General features: G+C 48.1%; 1 protein-coding gene across 1 annotated transcript in view; it reads left to right on the plus strand.

Annotated features, from left to right (window-relative positions):
• Positions 1-24380, plus strand: part of LOC144165968 (uncharacterized) — an 84849-nt gene that overhangs the window by 20018 nt on the left and 40451 nt on the right. The window contains exons 4-7 of the mRNA XM_077695642.1: positions 10253-10310; positions 10541-10745; positions 11478-11562; positions 20282-20417. Of these exons, the coding sequence (XP_077551768.1) occupies positions 10253-10310; positions 10541-10745; positions 11478-11562; positions 20282-20417 (484 nt within the window). The remainder of the gene's footprint in view (positions 1-10252; positions 10311-10540; positions 10746-11477; positions 11563-20281; positions 20418-24380) is intronic.

The raw sequence follows: 24380 nt of genomic DNA on the forward strand, positions 1-24380 counted from the left end.
CGGCAATACGGGTGCAGCTTCGTCGCCGGTGTTGGGTCGCGGCACTTCGAAGCTGGCGGTACGTTTGGTGGCCATCGAGGCGGCGTCTCGTTCGCACGCTTTGCACACATATGCACTCACGCTGGTCGTCATCAACTCATCGTAGGCGTCGCCGACGATGGTAACGCATTTGCAGTGGAAGTGCATGTTGCATTTGCAGCACTCTATATATTGTTGGCGGCCAACAGTCGACTCAGAGCATTTTTCGCACACACACTCCGGCGGCGCCATCTTGATGGTAATGGCAGGCTTTTTGTCAAGCACAGCAGCCACATCCACCCTCGCAAAAATGCGCATCTCAGCTCGCAAAAAACACCCCCAAAAATAATATTATCACCAAAGCAGGAAAATTTAAACTGATTCTACAACTGTAGTGCCTACACTAACCACTTGGCTGCATTAGATGCACATGAATCAACTACGTCAAAATCGGCAATATAAGCATCGATCATCGCTGATCAATTTGACTACGTGTGGTAATGACAGAGTTCAGGGGTATTATATAATACTTCCGTATTATCTTGAGTGCAATGCCTTTGTATAGAATGCACTTATCTGAAATTTCCAAGTGTTCTCAATGAAATCAAACAAGAAGCTAAACACTTGAGTGCTTACAGTCGCACTCAAAATGGAGGGGGCTGAAACAGCAAAGAATTGCTGCGAGCTCATGAATGTGGGAAACTTTCTTTCGTGGCAGTTGAGAAAGCTGTACACTGCTGCATAGGATGCTCTAAGCGAAAGCGCACATTCAGCTCAGCTCTTGCCATGGGGACATGTTTTTGTGTCGGCCACACAGCTGCACCATTGAGCGCCAAACTTGTTTACCTGTGCCATCCTGCGTCGAACTGCCCCTGTCGAACACATCGAAGAACACGTTTATCAGCGCCGTCCTACGCCGCAGCTCCTGAATTCAGCCGCGAGATTTTTCCCATGGTCGAAATTGTGGGTGAAACGTGTTTTCCGTTTCGTCAAGGTGGTTATCGTTTCGGCTATCATCAGGACTATTAGCGGCTACAGAAGTTCGCTTTGGCTTAGCTGTAAATCCGCAGGCACTAAGCGTGCTCTTCGTGTTTGCGTTGCATTCCTTTGCGTCAGGGGCGTAGGGAGGGGGGGGGCTTATGGGGCTTCAGCCCCCCCCCCCCCCCCCCCCCCCCCCCCCCCCGAAATTTTGACGCGCTGTCATGCACGGCGACCAAGGCAACCACCTGCGCCGGAAACCATCTTAGGATTTTGTCCAGAACCCCAGGAGTCCTGTCCGGAAAGCGCACCAGCTCTCCCTTGGTGGCCCGTTTCCCTCCTGGTGGTCATTAAAGTTTTGAGACGGCGCGCGCGCTTCGGGTCGCCGACAGACATTCAAGCCGACAATTCTACGTCGCTTTGTTGAGCACCCCCCCACCCCACTCTGTGGCCGCGCACGCCGCCACACACCGCGCACGGCACTTATCCCTTTTTCCGCCGCCGATAGGCGACTAATTGTTTCCCGACGGACCCCCCCATTCTCGTTCCACGCGCCCCGCCGTCCCGTTATTGCCGCCCTCGTTGTCAGCCAGACGACGTCGCGTTTTCAGGCCGGAAAGAAGACCACACGTAGCCGGCACGAGACACGCGACTAAATGACCTGCGCGACCCAATGTTTCCAAGCCTAGATCCCCAGAATGACTGGCGGGAGAAGCCCATTCAACCGTCTCGCGGGGACACCTGCAGGCGAAAACAACCCTTCTACACGCGGTTGATCCAAAGTGCTCGGGATCGCACAAAATGAGGGCCACCCAGACGGCCTCGTTAGTTCGTCATAGCCCTCCCCGCGAATACTTGCCGCAGTTTGTCGACCTGCCCGATACAGCAGCGGCCAAGCCTACCACTTCCCTCAAACCGAGGCGCCGACACCGGGCGCTGCGGCATCATTACAAACAAACGAAACTATTCGCAGCGCGCGTCCCATCTTTGAACCCGCCCCGTGGCCGCCCGCGTCAAACCCAGAGGCGCGAAGTAATGCGTTTCCGTCTGCGCTCCGCGCTGTCCATTCATCACCGCATCCCAATCGGCGGGAAAAAAAAAGAACATATGACAGAATAAACGAACAGCTCGCGATTTTAGGAAAAGAGGTGCTCGAACTTAACAGGTGCCCTCAAGTGTTTGCACGTGGTTTCGTTTGTTGTGTTTTACTTAATTGTTTTTCGTCTTCTCCTTTTTTCTAGTGGTGGGAGAGAGTTACCAACGTTTCGGGGTTACGGGGGCGTTGTCCACCACAGTTTATGCACGGATTTGCGAATGCAACCAACCAGATCGCCACGAGGTGCTGATTGGCACGTGCGTCGTGGGCGGAGCCTAAGTGACCGATCAAAACAACGAGACACGACGTCTCGGGGTCGGATCCTCAGGGTTTCACACAAAGTTAGCTGTCTGATACGCTTATTTTACATCTTACTCTGCTCAACTTCAACTTCAATCTGCAAATATTTTTTCTTTCGTTTAAATATACTTTCAAAGAAACCTCCCCTACAATCGTCGTCGTCAGATCATCAGGGAAGATAAGAACCTTTAGTGTAAATATTCAACTTAATATGTCTTCGGAGTTCATCTGTCTGCCCTTCAATGCTGCGTAGCGACTGCACGGAATTCGGCATTACAATATGTCACAGAAGAGGATATCGACATTTTTTCCTCCTACGTCCAAGCGTCCGTGCCAAGACACTGAAGCCAGCAAAGGTAACTATGCTATTTCTTTTACGGGTTTTCTTGTGTTCAATGTATGGTGCGTAAAATGCATGATCTTGAAGCCTAGAATCGGGTTTTCGTAGGCGGACAGGTATTGGCAGCTACGTTTGCGAAATAGCAACATTATTACTGATAAACCAGTAGTCAAGTGAGGGGAATAAGATGCATTATTTGCGAAAGTAAGCGTTAGCATAACCAACATGTAACAGCAACTCTTTCTCATAAAAGTCAGGTCTCCTGACCTTCATTCGTGGAGACATTTGTTTGCATGCATTCTTTTCAGTACTGAGACCTTTTCTGTATATGTCCTATTTTTTTCCTTCAGTCATGCAACTGCTTGAAATTCAATCATGTTCGGTTTCGAAATCATTATTTCGATGTTGTCGCTGCCTTTCTTAAAATGTTTTCGCCACACCGGCGTACAATGCCGACGATGCCGGCAGGACGAAAAGCACTGTGGATCAAGCCTTGCGCTGTCTTTTTATTCAGTAGGTCCTTCAGTCGCGTGATGAGACAACCCTCTTCCCCCTTCAAAGAAAAAATTCCTCTCTTTTCAAGAACACAGAGGAGCGCTCCCTTCCATGGTTTGCATAAAAAATAGAAAAAATCGCTACTCACGCTAAAAAAAATGTCCCCTTCCCTGACATGCAATTTTCACGTCTGGTTTTGATCACGCGTAGGATTGAACAGGCCGGATAACCACGGGGCTGACGGAGCTATGACGAGGCGCAGTCTAAAAAATTTGGTTTTTCTACAACTCGTATTGAGTTTGTCGCCACTGCACCCTTAGCCTAGGTGGCACATCTTACGCTGTTTCCCCTAAACACGTATAGATTCCGCTTCTTAGTCCGAAAACAGCTTCTAAGTCACAAACCGGTGAACCAGCGCGTTACGCTGAGCATGGCAGGAAACACCTTGCTCGCGCAGGCCAAAGGTGCAGTTTCACACACCGAACATTATGCTACTTATATACATTGCGGTAGGAGCTTATAAACAAAGATGGCGCATTATTGGGTCATTGGGTATAGCGACAAGAGAGGGCTGCTGTTTATTTTTTTCCCTTGTGGTTTGCGCAGGTACTGGTTCAAGACAAAAAATCTCTACTGACACAAGAGACGAAGGACTGGTGCCAGAGCCACATCTGGAAACTGAGAAGCATGCGTCTGTACCGACAGGCTCAACATGCTCATCTGGTGAGAATTCACACATATTTTTCTTATTCGTTCAGTTATTGTGCACAATTTAGAAACAGATCGCTCATGTATCGAACCACGTATAGTGATATCAAATATTTAACTCTTTCAGATGCGCAAACGGTCCTAACAAGCAAATTTGACATAGGGCTGCACTCGAATTACTCAACAATGGAAGACCAGACCAGATATCAGCTTCTGACATCTCCGTGGATTCCACCTCAAGGATACAGATTCAAATCTACGAAAGATTTGAAGCAAACCCGAAGATTTCAGTCGGCATGGCTCGATAGATATCGATGGTTGAGCTACTGAGACCTTCAACAAGGTGCTTTTTGTCGAGTGTGCATCCTGTTCTGCGGGCCGGAGGTTGGCAAGGGCCAACATGCACGCACTGGAGCCCTCGTGTCTAAGCCTTTCCAGAAATGGAAGCACGCTCTCGAAATCTTTGATGCGCACGAAAGCACCAAATATCGCCATGATTGTCAACTGGTGGCTGATAACTTTATGCAAACGTTCTTAGGAAACGCACCTAGTGTGGTTGATCAGCTGGACCAGGGCAGACAAAATCAAATAAGAGAAAACAGAAGAAAATTGCAGCCTGTTGTTGAGACAGTTCTTTTTTGCGCTCTTCTTTTTTGCGACAGTTCTTTTTTGGCTCTGCGTGGCCATAGGGACAGCGGTCCTCTGGACTTGAGCGCCGTCTCCGCGGAAAACGAAGGAAACTTCAGAGCGCTACTTCGAATGCGAGCCGATTGTGGCGATACAGCTCTGAAGGACCACCTGGAGGGCGGCCCCAGTAATGCCTCGTATTTAAGCCCAGCGGTACAAAACCAAATTATAGAAATTTCTGGCGAAGTCATCAAAGAAAGATTGGTTGCAAAAGTAAACGCCTCAGGCTGCTGTGCAGTACTTGCCGATGAAACTACAGACATTGCTGGAATTGAGCAGCTTACCGTTTGCGCAAGGTACCTGAACAAGGATACCGACAACATCGAAGAAGTGTTTTTAGGCTTTGTGCCAATACAGGACCAAAACGGCAGAGCCCTTGCCGACACAATTATCAAATTTCTCATTGACCTAGGAATTAACATGCAACACCTTCGTGACCAAGGGTATGACGGCGCAAGCTCTATGGCAGGTAGAACCAATGGTGTGCAAGCCGTCGTTCGCAAAAAATATCCGACCGCATTGTACACACATTGCGCCAGCCACTCCCTTGACCTAGTTTTGTGTGCGGCCTGCTCCATTACAGATATCCGAAACTGCTTTGGGACGCTAAAGGAAACATCGAATTTTTTTCCGAAATCTGCTAACCGTTCGCACGTTCTGAGAAAAATGATAAGTTTGATGTGCCCAGAGTCCACAAGGCAGCGGCTTCTGGGATTATGCGAAACGCGCTGGGTGGAAAAGCATGATGCAGTGCTTTCATTTGTCAGTCTTTTTGAAGCGGTGATCGCAGCACTAGAGGAAATTCAAGACAATGGCAGTGGTGAAAGTTCCACTCAGGCGAATAGTTTGGCGTTGGCACTTCTGTCACCAGCATTCCTCGTGAGCCTGCATGTGGCGAAGAATGTGCTTGCATTGACTCTGCCGCTGTCAAAGAGGCTGCAGTCGAGCAGCATCGACATGAGCGCCGCGATGGACGACCTACACTTGGTACAGGAGACTATTCAGAATGACCGAGACAGTGCCACTGCCTTCTTCTCGAAAATATTTGCACAAGTGCAGGCCGTGGCAAACAAAATGAATGTCGAAATCACCAGCCGACGAGCCGGCGTCCGCCAGCAGGATCGTGGTGTTGCATTAGAAAATCCAGAGCAATATTTTAGAAGAACCGTATTCATTCCATTCATGGACTACGTGTTAGCACAGTTGCACCAACGGTTCGAAAAGCACAGGACAACATTAGAGTGTTTTGTGTAATTGTGCCATCCGCAATACCACCACTGCAAGACAATCGCGAGAAAGCAGCGGAAAACCTCGTCGCTAGTTTTCCACAGGACGTGAACGCAAGGGCTGCTTTGGGAGAACTGCGACTTTGGTGGGCAAAGTGGATGAACAAAGCAGCAAACCTCCGCCCCAGCACAGGAATAACTGCCCTCTCTCACTGCGACTGCCAGTTCTATCCGAATGTGCACAAACTGCTTCAGATTCTAGTCACCCTTCCAGTGACAACTGCCACCGCAGAGAGAACATTTTCGAGCATGAGGTTGTTAAAGAACTACTTGCGCTCCACGATGTCCCAGGAACGCATGGTTGGCCTAGCGCTTCTGTACGCTCACAGAGACGTTGATGTCAGTGTATCAGAAGTCATTGACCGCTTCACTAAAATTCCCCGCCGAGTAAGCTTTGTCCTTTAAATAGAGAATCAGTAAGAAACCATTGCAAGTAAAAGAAACGATGTTAGTTCTGCTTCATAAGAGTGTAATTGTGGTAACGAATCATTGCACATTAGTTTTAGAAACCACAGAGATTGCTTCCGTTCACTGCAACCGCCCACATCATATTCTAGGATTATCACGAAATTGGAAATTAAAATTTAACAAGCACGTCAAGTACGAATTGCCCACCTTGCTCTGGAAAACCTGGTTTACGCGGCGTTTTTCAACAAACCGTTGCTCTATGGGCTATGTGCAACTAAATGTACCGTCTGCGACTTACGTAAAACTTCTGTCTTTTAAACTTCTGTCTTTTGTCATTCTATTAATGTCAAGTCGAGCCTTATTTTACATCGGGCACAACACAATTGTGTTCACACTAAAGCACCTTTCAAATACACATTTTGTTTAATATTTTAAGCATTTATGCTTCTACCCATTTTACCCATATGGTCCTGTTACACCACGACGCCAGTGTTCTAAAAGCACATTACAATTTCTAGGGTAATAGTTTTATTTTTGCCTGGGTTCACTGCGTTTCTATGTGTGGGGTTAACCTCATGTGCTCGCTGAACTTTATTCTTTGTTGGCCATGTTTTATGTAATATGTACAGTGTACAGTCACTGTTGCTTAAATATGTGCGTTAACTGCAGCTTTCCGATTTAAGTATCTTGTTGCTAGGTTTTCTGTATAAATGTGCACTTTGTTGCCAGTGAAACTTTTGTTGCCGTCATCCAAATATAATCGTCTCGCTTTTTTCTCCACAAGTGTACGTTTTGACTCCTTTTTTTCTGTGAATAATCTTGGTAGAATTATCCGCTGCACGCGACTGTTAACAAGCTGCTCCTACGCCTTATAATGGCGTAAAAGACAGCGGCGTTCAGATTTGTCCCTAACCGTTGCATGTCAGCAAAAATGGAAAAAAAATTCTTGAATGACAAAGCGACATTAAAACGTCCGCCCGCAAGTTGTTTCGTGCTTTTCACGTTTATAATATCCACTGCATGCAATCTTTTGTTAGTTTTAGATGAATGTAGTTCTTTACTTCTGTGTCTTTTGCTTTCATGTTTGTTAAGGATATCTGTTTATATTTTTACATATTTCTTTAAGTGTTAGTTGTTATGTAGACAAAACAAAATTGCATGCAGTGATAGCAGTTCTGCAGCAATTCTCGGACCATACGAATACATTTTATGAAGAAATATTTTATTTTTCTTGTTCTTGACAGTACGACGGGTTCAATAATTCGTCCCCAACGTGTAACATACATTGTTATCAGTTAATAGTTTTGTATTTATTATGTATAATATACATAAATACTTATTATACGTATTTATCATATCTTCAAAATGAGTACCTCACGCGAATGGATGGAACCGGACTTTATCAATTCGGAAACCAAGTGGTAAATGAACTTCTATTGCCTTGTCTATGTTATAACATACTCTGTCCACTTTGCTATTGCTGATAGCAACTAGTGCATGTACAAATTGTGTTATTGCCTTATATGTGTATAATTTCTTACCATGGTTTTCTTTGTACACTGATCCTATGCATATTTTTTCTTTTTCGATCCCCAATATGTAATGCACTTCGGGGCCCTTAGTGTACCTAAACAAATAAATAAAAAACATATTTTTAATCCCTTGAAAAATCATATGGAGGAGGTCGAGGTGCAGTCTCAGCCCCCCCCGAGCAAAATTTCTGGCTACGCCCCTGCTTTGCGTTGCATTTGCATGGTTTTGTTTGCCGGTGCCGGCTGCTGCACCACAATCAGGGTAAAATGACCAAAAGCAATGTGTATTTGTATCTCATCGCAAATAGGTAGAATGCTTTTCGCATGAAAGGTTGCATTATTTAGTCATAAATTTAGTCGCCCATTTCTGACGACCACAGCTTTGCTGCCCGCAACTTTCCGCAGGTGCACGTATTGAACAAACAGGGTCTTGGACACTTTGCCCCCGCTGGTTAATTCGGTTCATCTTTGTTGCGAGGTAACTGCTCATTGTTGCCTGTGAACATTGGGCTTAGCTGGGCTCAGTGAAGGATGGTCCAGCTTTAGTCATGCCTTCTAGCACGCCCTAGTGCCATGCTCTACTGCGTAAGTTTGTGGACTCTCGCAAACCTGAGACAGGCGAAGGCGACGCTCTGTTTAGCTCCATGCACTGAAATCGCGAGCAAACACCTTGGTTTTTGGCATTCAGCCGTGAGTTGGCCTGAACACTGCCGTTTACCAGACACAAAGGAAGGCCTGTGATCTGATCCCCTTGGACTGTGCGCGTGCGGTTTGACCTTTCGACGGTGATAGCACGGCTAGGGACAAAGGGAGATACCGTGTTTACTCGCGTAATGGATGCACCCCAAACTTTAGTCGTCAAAATTAGGTTTCTTTCTTTCCCCGCGTAATAAATGCAGCCCCAACGGTCCAACCCTGCAGTCGATGATTTGGGCTGGGTTTCAGCAATTATTTTGCAATAAAATAAGCATAACGCCACCTATCTGTAACTTCATTCAGGACTTCATCAGAGTGATTTCTTGGGCGAGTTGGTCATTCATCGTGTGAGTAAGCGCAAAATGAACAAGGACGAACGATGTGAACGAACGAAGCGCCGTGTCCCGTTCACTTCGTTCGTCCTTGTTCATTTTGCGCTTACACGATTCATTCAGGACGCTTAGTTTCATCGAAAGCATGCGCGGTGCGCCCACACCACGACCCAAAACAAAAAAACTCATAGGCGGCCGCCATTGTTTGATGGTGATAACGATGTGGCTGGCCGTCTTTACATGAGGCACAAGCCCGGTTCACCAATCCAGAGCTACAGCCAATTCGTATCCAGTTAAAATCGCACGTATGTGCTCCGCTGCTGGCGCGGCGCAGTCATGTAGGCGTTGTGAGCAGCTGTCCTTGCCGTTTTCCTTCTACCGTTCTTCATAGCCAAGAGAAAAAATTATGTTTGCTTGTTTGGTCTTGAAGCCAAGTCATCCTATCTTAGTCGCGAGCACGCGGTCATGTTAAATGCAAGCACGCGTGTCTTGCCTGCCAAAGGTCAGTAGCTGCCGGGCCCTCTCGGAGGATAAGATAACGGCACTGCTCCTGCCACAAGCGAGAGGCGGGCTTCCGACTGCCTAGCAGTTATCTGCAAGTAATCAGCTCGGTGGACACGCCTTGTTGTGCAGCAATACGTTTTGCGCCTGCATTTCTTCACCGTCCCTCCATAACGCGTTCTTTGCATGCAGTGAAAAAACAGATAACCATTGGTATGTTTGTTGATGCCAGCTTGGTCGCTGATGTGACACCCTCTCAGAGGTTGTGCAGCATTTGGTGGTTCACGACACCTCCACTTCCATCGCAGGCGTCTTTTTCTATGGCCAGCCAGTCTCTGGAAGAAATCCACTTAGGAGAAAATTGGCGTTTTTTCTACTGCAGGTCGTAGAGTTGATACATATCTGTTTTTGAAGTGGCTTGCTGCGCTGCCACTGGCTTAGCTCGTGTGACGTGGGTCACGTGAGCAGGGAGTGGTGTCTGGTCCTCCCAACATGCCTGGGCGGAGTTGTGGCTGGTGTCGCCACTGATTGCGGCAAAGCCTCGCATGCTTTTTCTCGTCACACGGGGGAAGATCGTCTTTTTTCCCAGTGGTATGCCTGCGTTTCCAGTTTTCCACGAATTCAAAATGAAGGGCAAAGGCTACTTTTCTGCTACAACTTCTTTTCCTTGAAGTTGTCTGGTATAGTCATGGGTTTGGCCATTCTTTGAGGCACTTTTTAGGGTGCTCAACAAAGTTCTCTGGACTCGCTTCTCTCTTCATCGAGTCCTCTTTCTCCCATACTGCACTTTCTCTTTGTCTGGGATTTTGAGCCCAGCTGCTGTAAGGCACTAACTGTACGGCACCCTCCACACTTGTCATGCTCATGCTGTGCAGGTTTCCACGCTTCTTCAGTGCTCACCAGTCTCTTCAGGGGGCACACACCCAGCTTTGTGTGTGCACAATAAATACACACACACACACTCTCTGGAATGGGGTTGGCACCACCAACTTGGGCCTCAAAGCATAAAACCTTGTTAGGCCAATCGGTGTGACAGTGTGCACAGCTGTCTTGGACAAGCAATAAGCTTCGTGAATGGAATGAGTCGTCACGCATGTCACGATTACTCCTTTTTCCCATCCATGATGATGCCCAACACATCCTTTTTGTTTTGGCCCTGGCAGGAACTGTGACGAAGTGCCGGTGGACAACGAGAAAGAAAGCTGCAGCGAGTGCGTGCGGAAGGTCGAATCGGGCCGGGGATCAGTGGACGCCTGTGACGCATGGGGCTGGAGAGCGCGGCCCTGTGATCGTGTTCGGGGGAGCACCTGGGTTGCCACCGCTGCTGTGTCCGGGTCCTGGCCGTGCCTGGAGCTGGGGGCGTGCTGGGTGAGAGTCCGTGTTCACCCAGAGGTGGAACCCTTGGCTCGCACCCACTGCTGCGCCCTCGAGCCGAGACCCGTGTAGTGCCAGGTGGGCGATGCCTGCCCGATGTCCTGTGGCTGGATGCGACGTGAAGTAGAGCCGGTCATCGAGCGCGCCGCGTCACGACAAAACCCCATAGGACGTTTCCTTTCCTTTATAGTGGACCTTTGCCTGTTAGCCTCTTGCCTCTTTTGACGTTTCTAGCCTTAGTCTCGCATCCTGTCGCTATCTTCTGTTCTGTGTGCCAATTATGGTTAAAGCAGCGTTTAGCTGCGCATGCACTGGCCACTCACTCGTGACTTTCGGGGCAATCCCATTTGCCCATTCAGTACAGGAACAAGCTCGTCTTGTTTGTGGGTCAGGCGGTGACCGTACTCCCACATTTTCTTGGTATTTTCTTGAATTTTGGATGAAGTGGTGGGAGACAGACTAGAGTCGAGCTCAACAGGGTCTTCTTCTTTCCCCACTGATTTTTCAAGTCCATCCCCTTGGCTGTGGTTTCGCTAAATAGTAGATAAGGACAGTGGGAATGTTGTTAAGTCATTCATGTACGTCACTCATTAGACGACGAGGAATTTGGCTGAGTTCAATTATTTTTCGAGATAGATTGGCTCTCGGTCTTAGGGTCTCACCGTCCGTGCTTTTTCTCCCTGGGGGAGGTACAAGGGCCGGCAGCGTGTCCCTGCATTTTCCCAGGCCTGCAGTGGAGTTGGTGCTGCCGCCTTGGGGTGGAGAACTGTGGAATCGCCCGAGGAAGAACTGATCAGTAGGCGCAAGAAAGGTAAGAAAAACAGCGGTAGGGACAAAGGGGAAATGAAGATGCTTGAACCCTCGAGCGGCCTTCGGTGGGGACCACATAGGCCATAATTTAATAAAAATTCAAAACCTTTCCTCGAAGTGGGCATGGTAGTAGCCAAAAAAACACTGACTACAGCAATTCCATTTATTCAAGGAAGAGAAAAGGAAAATCTAGACACGGGTGACACAAAAGTAAAATGGCGTGAAGAGTGTAAGGCGAAAAAGATGTTAAAAAAAGAAGAAAGAAAAGGCATGACTGATAAACACCAGTCTTCCATTCACACATACCTAGTTGTAGCACTACGTGAACGTATGAAAACCAGAGGCCATAATAAAACCCAGTCGTGGTTTAGAACAATGAGGGTGAGCAGTAAAAAGCCAAGTGCATAAATTAATTAAAAATGGAAACGCTGAAAAAAACTGAAACCAGGGGCCAAAATAAAACAGGCACGGTTGAAAGGGCAAGAACGGAATGGAGGAGGAAATTGAAACAGCCTAAGTAAAGTCTATCTCTTAAAACAAAAAGAGAGGGAGGAGAGGAGGACGAAAAGAAAAGAAAAACATCGACAGAAAATTTGAACAACCTATCTAGGGCCTATAAGATCATCACTCACTCATTCATTTGAACCATCTAGCACTCAATGCATGGGGAAAAAAAAAGTATGAGGGAGGCACGAGGCGGGGTTCCTGGTTTTTAAAATGTGACTTTGACTGTTTAAATAAGTTACGCTCCCAAGTGAAGCGCGAGCAGCTCACCAAGCTATGTGCGAATGACGAAGCCCAACCTCCTTTGCCTTGTCCTGGGACACACGAGGGCGTGAGTGCTGAAAGCCAGACCGAGCGCCTGCGTGGGCTGGGCCGTAATGGCAACGGTTGGGGGGTGTCGGTGCTTAGCTTCACGGGCGATTTCCGGGGCCTGGAGGCAGGTGTCAGCCGGAGGGACTCTGTTTGGTCTCTGTCCCCCCCCCCCCCATGAGCCGGGCCCGAGGCCGGAGCCACCTGCTTCCCACGGGGTCCTGAGTGAAGGCAAACATTCCCCCCAGGATTGGGGCCGTGTCTGTTGAACTACCTTGTGACTGATTTCATCTGCCGGTCAAGCACAACGTCCACAGCGGTGCAGCCGAGACGACGAAGGGGCGCCGGGCTCTGTACTTGCACCTACCTGGGCAAACCGCGTTCTGGTGAGGCAGATGTACGAGCATGTCAGGAAATGAGAGGGGCAGGGGCAGGATGTGCTTGACCTCAGTTCGGATTTTATGGGGGACTTGATGAACTGAGGCTGTACATAACCGTTTCGGTACCAGTACGGTTGAGAGACATGCCAGTTTCCAGGAGGGCCTCACCCTGTCTTTGTTGATAAGATCCAGTTGTGCGCTGATAAGGTCTGCTCCAAGGCAGCGGATTGGCTCATTACGACGCCCAGGCTGGATCAACCCATTTCCTATCCGCAGTGGGGGAAGGGAGCAATTGTACCATTTTGCTGAATGAGCTTCGTATGTCCAGCCGAAATACTGGGTCTTTTGGGGGTTTAGTGCAAGTCCAGGGTTTTGAGAATGTTTTTGGGCGACCTCCAGGTTCTTCGTCCGTTCAGTGTATGAACTGGCCGTGAGTACGAGATTGTCAGCATAGGCCATTGCTGCAATCGATGACTGCGAGCGATGAAGCCAGAAGAGTCGAGGAGGTAATTAATTGAATAGAAAGGGTGATGAGGGATCGCTCTCTCAACAAAGACCCTGACCCCGCCCGGCCTACCCTTATATGAGAATGTAGTGGCGTCCGATTGGGGTCTGGATGGGTGCCCTCCATCCTCCCTTCCCAGAGATGCTTTATGGTGCAGGGGAAAGAGTGTCGATTTCTCGCATTGGTAGATGGTGCTCTCCCCAGGGAGCACTGACCTCGCAGCACACGTGAACCGGGCGCTGACTGGCTCGTGGAGTCTTGCGCAAAGTGCCTGGCCGCAAAAATGGCTGTAAGGGCCATCCTTGCGCAGCAGAGGAATCTTGCCGGGAAAACTGGGAATTCTCGGGGAGTTTGAATAGTCTGGAAGAGCTGAGGGAAAACTCGTGGAATGTATGTTTCCATCAGGGAAAATTAGACGTAAAGGACTGGCTTGTCGAAGCTCAGACGGAACAACCTCTGGTCTGCAGGTCTTTGACGCCGTGTCGTCGGCGGAAGGAGTTGCAAGCGGCGGTGTGCAAATACAGGAAAATTTGAATGTGCCCCCATGAATAATGCAGTTCATGAAAGGAGTGTCTAATATTCGATTCTTCGAGCAGTCAAGTAGATTTTCCAAATGCCCTGCGAAATCGAGTGATATTGGCACACACTAACGAACTTCTGCTGCTCCGTCTGCTCATTTTCCGTGTAATCGCCAAGCTTAATCCAAATCGGGCTTTCGCCAAGCACTCCCTGTAGAGGCTGTGAATTTTATTGGGCAGCAAGGAGTAATTTGCAATAGCGTAGATGATATCTTTTCCGTATGCCGTTGGCCCCGGCTGCCATGTTGAATTCCGCTACACTCCCACCTGCTCACTGGATCGCCAAGACCCATGTGCAGTGGGTGTGGAGAGGCACTCTCCGTAATCCACATGCTCATCCAATGCAAGGCACTTGACACAACACGGCGCAAACACTTTGCACAACTGTACAGGCAACAAATCCCGCTTCACCCATCGTACTTTTTAGGAAACGAGCCCATGTTTTCCATCAAGTGTGTTTTTAAGTTTCTTACTGATGTCAAGTTTTTAGTTCTCATTTCTTACCAGGCATCATGACATCTTCGTCTTCATTAACTTGAGTTTTACTTCATTTATTTTTACTGAAATGGTTCGCTTTTACATTCATGTCACTCAAATTAAGTAACCATCCTTTGGTGCTCTTTGCCCTCAGTTGGCCTTGCGCCATAAAAATCCAAACATAAGCATCAGGACTACCTGTAAAGCAACCGCCACCCCTTGTGTTGTGCTTTTGAGAGCATTTAGAAACGAAAGAGGCTCGGGCTTTTTTAATGCAGTTGGTGTATGTCTACTGTATGTTTTCTGTCTACGTTCTAGACCCCAGGGGACAGCAGTTTTACCACTCCTTTACTGAACCGATGAGCAGCCTGCCAATCTTTCGGGGGCCAGTGCACGCAGTAGTGCAGGCTCGTGCAAGGCCACTGTAGTGGGAGCCTTATTTCCACGATGTATCGTTCACGCTTCACGCTCGCCACGTGCTTCTGAAGAAGGGTCCGTGATTGTGGTTGTGGCGTGCTTTCGCGTCTTTATTATTCATGCCTTCAAAGCAGGAGTTCAGAGGCGCTGTCTATAGTCGTTCCTATGATTGCAGCACAGCAACTCGAGTGCCAGCGCTGCGAATGCTCATTGTTCCCGCGCCAGATTTCTGAAGCACCGCCTTGTGGCGATTCACCGACTGTACGGTTGCGAACGAGAGTTGAAAAGTGCATTCTTTGAGTCATTAAGAGAAACTCGTGACGCCCAAACAGGCCAAGTTGCTTCTGTTCTTGCACTAGAATCTGTGGAAAAGCTAGGCCTGTAAAAGAGATATTCGATTCGATAGTCGGCTTTTGTGTCTAGTTCCATTCGATATTCAATTCGTGAGCTATTATTCACTATTTGCGCACCCCTAGTTGCCACTGTGCAGCTGACCAAAAGGAAGTGAGAGCTGGAGGTGACAAGGAAAGTTGCAGGGAGCAGTCGGCAGGAAGGGAAATGTGCCGCCGATGCTGTTCAGGACCGTGAGCTCCAGGACCGGAGTGGTGGCTGGCCTAATGGCCGCCCGGGACAACCCAGACGGCCTTGATGTGAGACGCATAGACGCTAGTGCCACATTCCTCTCTGGTGTGCATACCTGCCAGGTTTCCCGAATGGTCCGGGAGACTCCTGAATTTTGGTGGTTTTGTACGATTGTACGGCCGAAACGAAAATCTCCCGAATACACACCCATGTCGGGCCAAACCTTCCTCCCAGTTTGCACACATTGCACCGGAGCTACCCGACAGTCTAATACAATCCTACAGTGATTGACATTGTGATAAGTGAGGAGGTTAAAAAGCGTAGTTGGCCATGCGTACAAGTTAAGCTCCTTAGTAACGCAGAAACGCGAAATGTGAGAGGCAGTTCAGTATGGTAAAGAAAAATTGCACCCAGTTCCAAGCACCCATCCTACCGGCGAGCGGCCGTAACACGTTCCACTCTGTGCAATGAACGTTTTTTCATCATCATCATGTCTAACGCAACCCTCAGCCACGTTCTTTTGGCGAGGAGTCACAGGTATGAACATTGTTACGCTCTACAGTATTACCAGGACTTCCTGAAAAAGGTGGCGTCAGCCCCGCCAAAGATTTAGCATCTGACCAGTGGTGCATACCTCATTAGTTGTTTGGACGAAGCAGTGTAAATAATTGCACTCTGCTGCTACTAATTTTTCGATCCCTTAGCCTCCCCCCTTCCCCTGTCAGAGCTCCCTAATGCCATCTCGGAGAACCTGGCAGGTATGGGTGTGTGTAATGTGTGAAGCTCTAATATGGGGTGTTTTAAGTTAGCTATTACGGATGTGTACGTCACTGCGTCTCCATTACCACTAACAACAGAGCAGCAAGGTAGACTAGTCAGTGAAGTGCATATTCCAAAACGCAGCGCCTTTGACAATACAAAAGAGCAGAAAAAGCGGTCTGGGCAGATGAAATAATGCGAAACCGGCCTAGTTGCATGCGTGGATCGTCTACGTCTTCAGTGTCGTTTTTTATATTAAAATATGCAGCACCTGCAAGGTCGGCGAATAAAGTTTTTTGCATCCAGAGAAAATACGTGCTAACTGAATGCTAACAGCTCTCTCCGCTGTTTATCATTATTTGGATCCGTAAAAAACGCAAAGTTGTCTGCTCTACGCGTCGACGCCTGGAAAACTGTCTACAAGTCAGCCTTTCAGGCTGTGGTGCCTGGCATAAGCTCGGCGCTCACTGCATTCACCGTAGTGACACGTGCGGATATGCTGCAGCTTAGACAAGGGAGGGACACGTTTTTGTGTTTTGCTGAACACAGAAAAAAAGAGCATAAATTACTCGTGTGGCAACTCTTCACGGAATAACTTAAAGCGAAGTGGTGGGCCCGTGGAAACGCACTTGTCAAATAATACTGGCGCGTTTGATTCTCCAAAGCTAGTGCTATGCTGTGAAGCGCACCGCATATTGAAGGCTGCCAGAGCAATTTAGACCACGTGGGGATCTTTACGTGTGTCGAAATCTGCACACATAGAAGTTTTCGTATTTATTTTACATCAGACAAACCTGCATCTTTGTGGTCAGCAGCTAACCCACCGAGCAGCTTTTGAGAGTCGCACTTCTGAAGTGTTCACACTCTTCAGGTGTGTGGCCTTTCTAAAGAAAAGTATGAAATGCAACAAGCGTGCACATGTCGCGTGTTGGCGTGTGCTGTTGCGCAGTCTAGCAGTGTGGCGGCCCGATTATCGTCGCACAATTTCAGCGAGAGAAGACCCGCCGCGGCGGTTCAGTGGCTAAGGCGTTGCGCTGCTGAGCACGAGGTTGCAGGTTTTATTCCCGGCTGCGACGGCCGCTTTTCTGATGGAGGCGAAAAGCAAAAACGCCCGTGTGTACGAGATTTCGACGCACGTTAAAGATCCCCAGGTGGTCAAAATCAATCCGGAGCCCTCCACTACGGCGCGCCTCATCGCCTGCATTGCGTCGGCGCGTTAAACTCTTCAGTCAATAAAATGCAGCAAGGGAAGGTCAAAGTCAGTGTTTCATACCGCCTTCACGCTGCCGAGAGTGCAGCATTTCGTTTGCTCAGCCTCGCACTCTGCTGGCAGAACCAGTAGTAGTATACCTCTGCAACATTGGTGCGCATACCTTTCCTGATGCTGTGATGACGAAGAGAGCGTTGATAGTGTTGTGACTGATCTGAAGGGGAAAGTTGGTAAGAAGTTGTGAAGCTGATGGTGCGGGAAAGACAAAAGCCCCAAATGGCGTTGACCGCCCATTATCAACTGCATATTCCCAAATCGTTCCATCGTGAATGGTTACCATTATTTATTTTTTGCATCAGTTCCGTTGGTTCAGCATGCCGAAAAGCCGGCAAAACTGCCAGTTCAGTTCTGGTTTTCGATTCGGTTCAGTTCTGGTTCGATGCTTGTATATATTTATATATATATATATATGTATTATATATATAAAAGTAGAAAGCAATGCATGTCTCAAAAAAACAAAAATGAAAAGGTTTATGATGTTTTGACTGGAGGACCAGTCTTCATCGGAGTAACAAGTACAGAACATTGCAGCGTTCTTTTATAGGTGTGTGTGGAGAGGGGAAGGTGCGCTGTTTAAAGAAATTACACGTGAGCAATCACAAAAGCAAGAAAAGGTGGGAGACCTAGCAACGTGGAAACTGGGGCAAGTTGGGGATGCATGTTCAACCACAGCACAGTGTTGAACCACAGCGCAAACGACGCCACACGGGAGGATTGGCGGTGAGCGCGACCACGGGTGGCGCTGCGAAGGGCGTCTTCGTGACGTCGGCTTAGGGATTCTCGCGTTTGTCGTCTGCTTCACTCGGGTCGCTCTATATGCTGTTTCTTTGCACTCGGTTAGCTTTTGATGTTTGTCCACACCAGATTTTGCGTATGCGCAACTTTTTATTATAAGAAAAGACTTAAAATCGCATACACTAGCTGAGGGGGTGATTTACAGTATAGTTTTCGACACCGCTTCGGAAGAAACATTGTCGGCGTGGCCCCTTTCCTGCGAAGCCGGTCCTACGCGGAGAGTCGGAGCTAGGCGTCAGATTCTGTATTCAGAAATCTTTCGGACAAGGGAACATCCTGAGTCTAAAAACCGACAGCAGCGAAAATGCAAGACCAAAACAAAATCCAGGCCTTCGGGGCTTTCGGCTTTGCCAGAAGGCACTACGATTCCTAGTAATCGTATGCAAGGTAAAACAGTTTTTGCAACCTTTCCGAACTATTGTATCACAGCACTTTACGTTGTCATAGCATGAAAGTGTGCCGACATGCACTATGGGGTGCAAACAATGTAAGTTGAGGAACAAATAACCTACGTGTGTATAGGCGCGTGCTGGTGCAGACTTTTAACCAGTATGGAGGCTTATTGAGCGAAACGGGAAACGTTTACGGTAAAAATACAGTAACAATATGTTTCTTCAGACCTCTGAGGGACATTTTGGCACATTTCCGACAGCCATGCCTTCCCAATATTCAGATTAATAACACTGCACTCAAGAGAATGAGGCGTAGGGGGAGGAGGAAAAAACTTTAGCAGTAAAATCGAGCTCGTTAGTGGGCGGGTTCCTCAGTCCAGGACAGAGAGTAAGAATAATTTTCTTCAATTCATCGAACGTCATACCGAGTAGGCCAGGATTTGTTCTTTGCGCCTGAAGGGGTTGGAAAAAAATAAATCGCTGCTTGGAGATATTCATCGGTTATGATTCGTCATAATACTGAAAACCGGCACGTACACTATTTCTTGCGTTTCTCAGCGAGTATATCAAGCCTTCAACACCGTAATCATGTCATAGCTGTTCATGTTGAGATTCAGTTCGTTAGTTACGATAGAAACTGGGGGCGGAAAAGTCGCCTTCCAGTACTCTGGACAACGTCGTTGGCGCCGTTTAGCGATGGCGTAGCACAAACCTTCTAATTGTGTTCGCATGTGAATAAACTCGCGCTGCAAATATGCACCTTCTTGTACGCAGCCATACCGAAAGCCAATTTCTGAAGATTGTAGTGTATGCCTCACAGCCTGAAGAACATATCCACACGAACTATGTGCGCATCTTAAACATCCCAAAAGCTCCTAATAAGACGTGCGTGGTGGTGCGGAAAATTTAGTGCCTTGGAAAAAACATTCGCCAGATACAACTCAACAATAACAAAAGAAATAGAAGACAACCGCTTTGTTTCCTGCTTTGCGATGCCTGTGTAGGGACACGCTGCTTGGTGCGTACCATTAGACTGTGGAGTATTTATATGAACACATAGAATATACTTTAGGGGAGCCTACGCATTTTGCATACTTATCGAGGAGCTCTGAGCCCTGAACCTGGCAAATAAGCTAGAGAAGAGGAGTTACACACGATTATCTGGCCGGTGCTCTGAAGAAAGTTCGTCTCTCTCTCCTCATTCGTTGCAAACTTTTGCGGTATACAAGCTTCAAGTTATTAAAAGCTGTCAGGAGCTGGAAAAATAACTGAATTACTGGAAATACGCTTATCGATGCTCTACCAGATTAAAGCGGGCGATTTTTAGCTTAGGTTTTGCTGCCCATCACAAGCGGACCTCAGCGGAGCGAGTGTATCAGCGGCGCAAGTGTAGCAGACGACAGCGGCATGAGTCCCTAAGCTGACGTCAGAGCCAGGGGACGCCACTCAAACATCTCACCGCCAATAGCAAGAGGACACACGAAGTGCACTCCCATTGAAGGAGTGCACTTCGAGGACACATTGAAGAGGACACATTGAAGAGCACTCCCGCCATCCTGCCACGTACATTCCTTACGGCAAGGATTTTCCCGGATGCAAGGAATAAGGACGTGAGGTTCGACATGCATCACCAACTCGCCCTAGTTTCCACGTTGGTAAACTTTATTTCTAGTACATCGGGCTCTGTTTGTTGTGTTAACTTTCCCCCCACTCATCTGGTCGCCCTCGCGCACCTACTTCTTCTGTTTGCAGCACTTCCGCAAGAGGTCCAAGTGCTCTCTGGAGGCGTTGCACCTTCCTTCGGACATGGAACCAGGATATGCAAAATCCTCCACTCGGAAGGGCTCCGGCAGCCGGACACGCACGCATTTTGCAGGACGCAAGGAGAGTAAGTGACAGGAAGAAGAGATAGCGGGAGTGCCTTTCATGGGTCAGCGTGTCTGCTTGCCATCGTCTTTGGCCTTGTCGTCTGCGCTGTGGTTCCATAGGGAATATGTGCGCTGGAGAGGGCGCGCACTGCCCTCCCTCCCTCTTTCATGGCAGATGCTTGGAAGGAATGACTGACACGTTTGCAAGAGAGAGAGAAGGAAGGGGGGAGAGACGAGGCGCCTGCACCCATGCGCTGGAACACTTCGCGTATACCCCAGTGCCTTCACAGGCAACGTAATTCTCACAACGGAAAAACCAAAGAGCTATTAGCGATCGGTCACGCAGAAATCCACAATTAAAAAAAAAAAAGGAGGAGGAAAAGAAAGGGCAGCACACCTACACTTTTTCTGCTGAATCCGCCACGTTGTGGCTGGCAAAAAAGACCGCCCCCTCAGCGGCCGCCACATGGTGCCAAACGGGTCGTGCATAGCGCCCGCGGGCGACAGTGCCACTCTCGCATTCCTTAAAACACGGAAGCGAATCCGAACAAGGGAAGCGTGGAGGAGGGCGATTTGCGATTAGGCATGTGAGTGAATGGAAGAATTGAATGGAAGATGTCTTCACCGGTTGACACGTGAGCACCAATGCCCTCGTTCATCCCAGAGGATGCAGTTTCGAACTTAGATGCGAGGTTCAATTCACGAACTACGCGGTAATGATTTCTGCCGAGAATGGATTCAAGTATCGTAACCTAGAAAGGGCTAAGTGAATGAACCTCGAAGGATGAAGCTGGCACTGGTATGCTTCACGCATTCCCCAACGCCTTCAAAGGCAAAAAGAAATTCACCAAAAAAAAGAGCGAAAGAGTGGTTAGAAATTGGTCACATAAGAAGCCAATGGAAGAAAGGGGAGCAGTTACGGCGGTAGACACGTCAGTGCGCCAACGCTTTCATTCAACCCGGAGGATGCGGTTTCGAACTTAAGCCTTTGAGGGTTTTTGCCGTGCGTGTACTGCGGCGGTTTTCCGTCCCGCAAGGTCTTTGCCGTACGGGTACGATTTCGAGCATCCGTTTGAAATTTCGCGCCATATTAAACGATGCATGCTCCCTGGGAGGTCCTGCCACCTCCTGGGACTTACAAGAAGTGTTTGAAATTTGATTGTGCTACCTTCTTGCGGTGAAAAACAGAACTCTCTGGCTTCGGCGCGTTACAGCGTCTGTACATGTCAACGCGTTTCGTGGTTTCAGTTTCGCCACGTGATCGCTTCGGAGGTGCGCGAAACTTGATCGGCGCTCGCTATCAGGGGTGGCGGAAGTTGATTTCGATTTATATTGGCGCGGCTCTTATTTTGATTATTACCCACGCTCACTAGGAATTCTTGCCCTCCTTGCTTGGAACTGAAGTAACCTATCGGAGACTCCGTTGCGGGGGCGGCGGAAGTTGATTTCTATCTATATTGGCGCTGCTATTAGCTTGTTTATCACCGGCGTGCACGAGTTATTCTCGCTCTCCTCGTTTACTGAGTTGACTTCGAGTTCTTCAGATGCACGGCAAAGCGGCGATATGGCCCAACGAACTGCCCGTTCTGATGACACCGACCGCGATGACTCTTCTGACTCTCAGTTTGCTCCTTTCACCGAGTCTGAATCGGAAAACAGTCTTTCTTCGGAAAAAAAACTGCTCATTTTCGAACATGCGCTTTATGCGTGCAGACTGCGATAAGGCACTGTGCGTAGACCCGTGTTTTAAGGAATACCACACTCTGAAATACTATTGAACATTTTTCAGTTCTAAGTGATGCTGACCCCAAAATATTGTTCCTGATAATATTGTTCCTGATAATCCGCAGTAAACTAATTTGACCACCAGGGAAAGTTTTTTCAGAAAAATTCGACCCTCAAAGGGTTAAACGAGATATGATTCGCAAACTTCGCGCACATGGTTGCTGTGGAAATGGGGTTCAATTACTGTTTTCTTCAAACTATTAAATTAGTGGACCGAGATTCCGACGTGATGGCACAAAGGAAACTTTGGAAGAGACTTAGCGTGTGCCTAAACCTTAATCTAAAAGTGTTTGCTGTGCGGCCACTATATTGCGGGTGCCAGGTACTGCACTTGAGCAAGTAAACCACATTGGCGCTGTCGCCGTTAAAATTTCCCTTGACAGAGAAGTGTGGGGTTGTGCCAGAGGCTGTTTTGTTCTCGCATAGCTGACAGCGAGGCTTGTTGCGGGGCCCACAACCGGTAGCTGACGAATGGCTGAGTCTCGGGGATGTCAGAGTGCCACAGAGGTTTTCGTTGCGCCCGCAGACAACACGTGGTGGTTCAGAAAATGGAGATGCTAGTCAAGGACACTGAATGTTGTGATCTGTTCGAAGTGTGCTAGAAACGTTTGGCACAGATGCGGAGTGAGTGAGAACTCAGTTACTTTGAAGGAGGCGTCGGCCGGCTGGCTTCCAGAGTTCATGGCAGCTCAGCTCTCGTGCTCGGCGAGTGGCATCATCAGTTGATTGGAGTGGGTATTTGTGTTGTTTAAGCGGATCGTTTTTAAGCTCCTCACAGTTGGAAAGGAAATCTCTTTCTCTGGACCATATCCGGCAGAAGCAGTGTGTGTGACAGCCGGGCGTGCCCGTGTTCCCGTGCTTCATGTGACTTTTTTGAAAATGAAAATATTGATGAGAGTGTTGGTTTTCGGTAAAGCTTAGTCTCTAGCCCAGGGGTCTCAAACTCACATCAGTGAGCGGGCCGCAGTCACGAATTTTAGTCCCGGGAGGGCCGGGAGAGCGAAGAAGGTTGAAACGAGGGGGGGAGAGGGGGGAGGAGGATGGTTAACAAAATGTCAGATAACGCTGTCATTCTTGAATGGAACTGGGCGTCAGGATTCGGAACACATATCTATACAAATCTCCATAATGACTAAAATGTGGACGCTGATACTGAAATATCAACTATTTGTTCCACGATTATGCTTAAACATGTAGTGACCGCATTGCGTGCCTCTCAAAAGAAAGGCTTCAGGGCAGCGGCTTTTGTGTATCTTACTATAATAAGCGTTATCGATAGTAATTGACGAGAAACTATTGCCAGTATCATTTATGAAAGTCACAAAACTTTATTCCATGAGAAGCTCAATGTAGCTGCTATTGTTCTAAACATGCTGGCTTGATGCCTGGCAACGCTTGGCTGCGACTAAAGAAAAGTCCGGAATAACTTCTTGCTCGGAAACGATCCTCATGGTCGATTGCAGGTGCTCATCAGTCATCCTTGACCGGAGAGCTGACTTGTTCACCTTCAGCAAGGAGAACAGGTGTTCGCACAAGTAGGTGCTTCCGAACATGGCAATAATGATCCTTGCAGCCTGTTGACGAAGCGCCGGGAAACTTGCATCATCATGAAACTTGTAGACGTCTGGTACAGCCACGTCCTGAAATGTGTGCTTCAACGAAGTGTAAGCTTGCAGCTCAAGAAGTTCTGTAACTCGGGTGCAGCGTCATCCACCGGCACCGGAAATGGCAACGAAAAAATCTGGAATTCATCGGCGAGGCTGGTGATGTCTTGGAAGCGCCCTTCGAATTCTCTTTGGGGATCATGGAGGAGGTCCGCGAAGTTATCACAGGATTGTTTATCCACGTTCTCCAGGGACTTCAATGTTAGAAAATGATCCAGCTTCTGAATTCTCATCTGTCTCTCCCAAAGCTGCAATTTGGATTGAAAGGCCTGAATGTCGTCATGCTTTTTCGTGATCAGTTTGTTTTATTTCCTGTAGTTTAACGTTGAGGCAGCTCAAATGATCAGTGATATCACTGAGTAACGCAAGAGAGGGAAGCCACTTTTCGTCTGACAGCTCAACAATGGCCCTATTCTTGCTCTTCATGAAGGTGTCCATTTCGTCTCGGAGATTAAAAAATCATTTCAGCACTCTTCCACGACTCAGCCATCGCACCTCTGTATGGTACAAAATTTCAGCATATTCACTGCCAAC

Source organism: Haemaphysalis longicornis, unplaced genomic scaffold (assembly GCF_048455015.1).
Source record: "Haemaphysalis longicornis isolate Haplotype H1 unplaced genomic scaffold, Haemaphysalis longicornis Haplotype H1 scaffold_150, whole genome shotgun sequence".
Classification (NCBI taxonomy): domain Eukaryota; kingdom Metazoa; phylum Arthropoda; class Arachnida; order Ixodida; family Ixodidae; genus Haemaphysalis; species Haemaphysalis longicornis.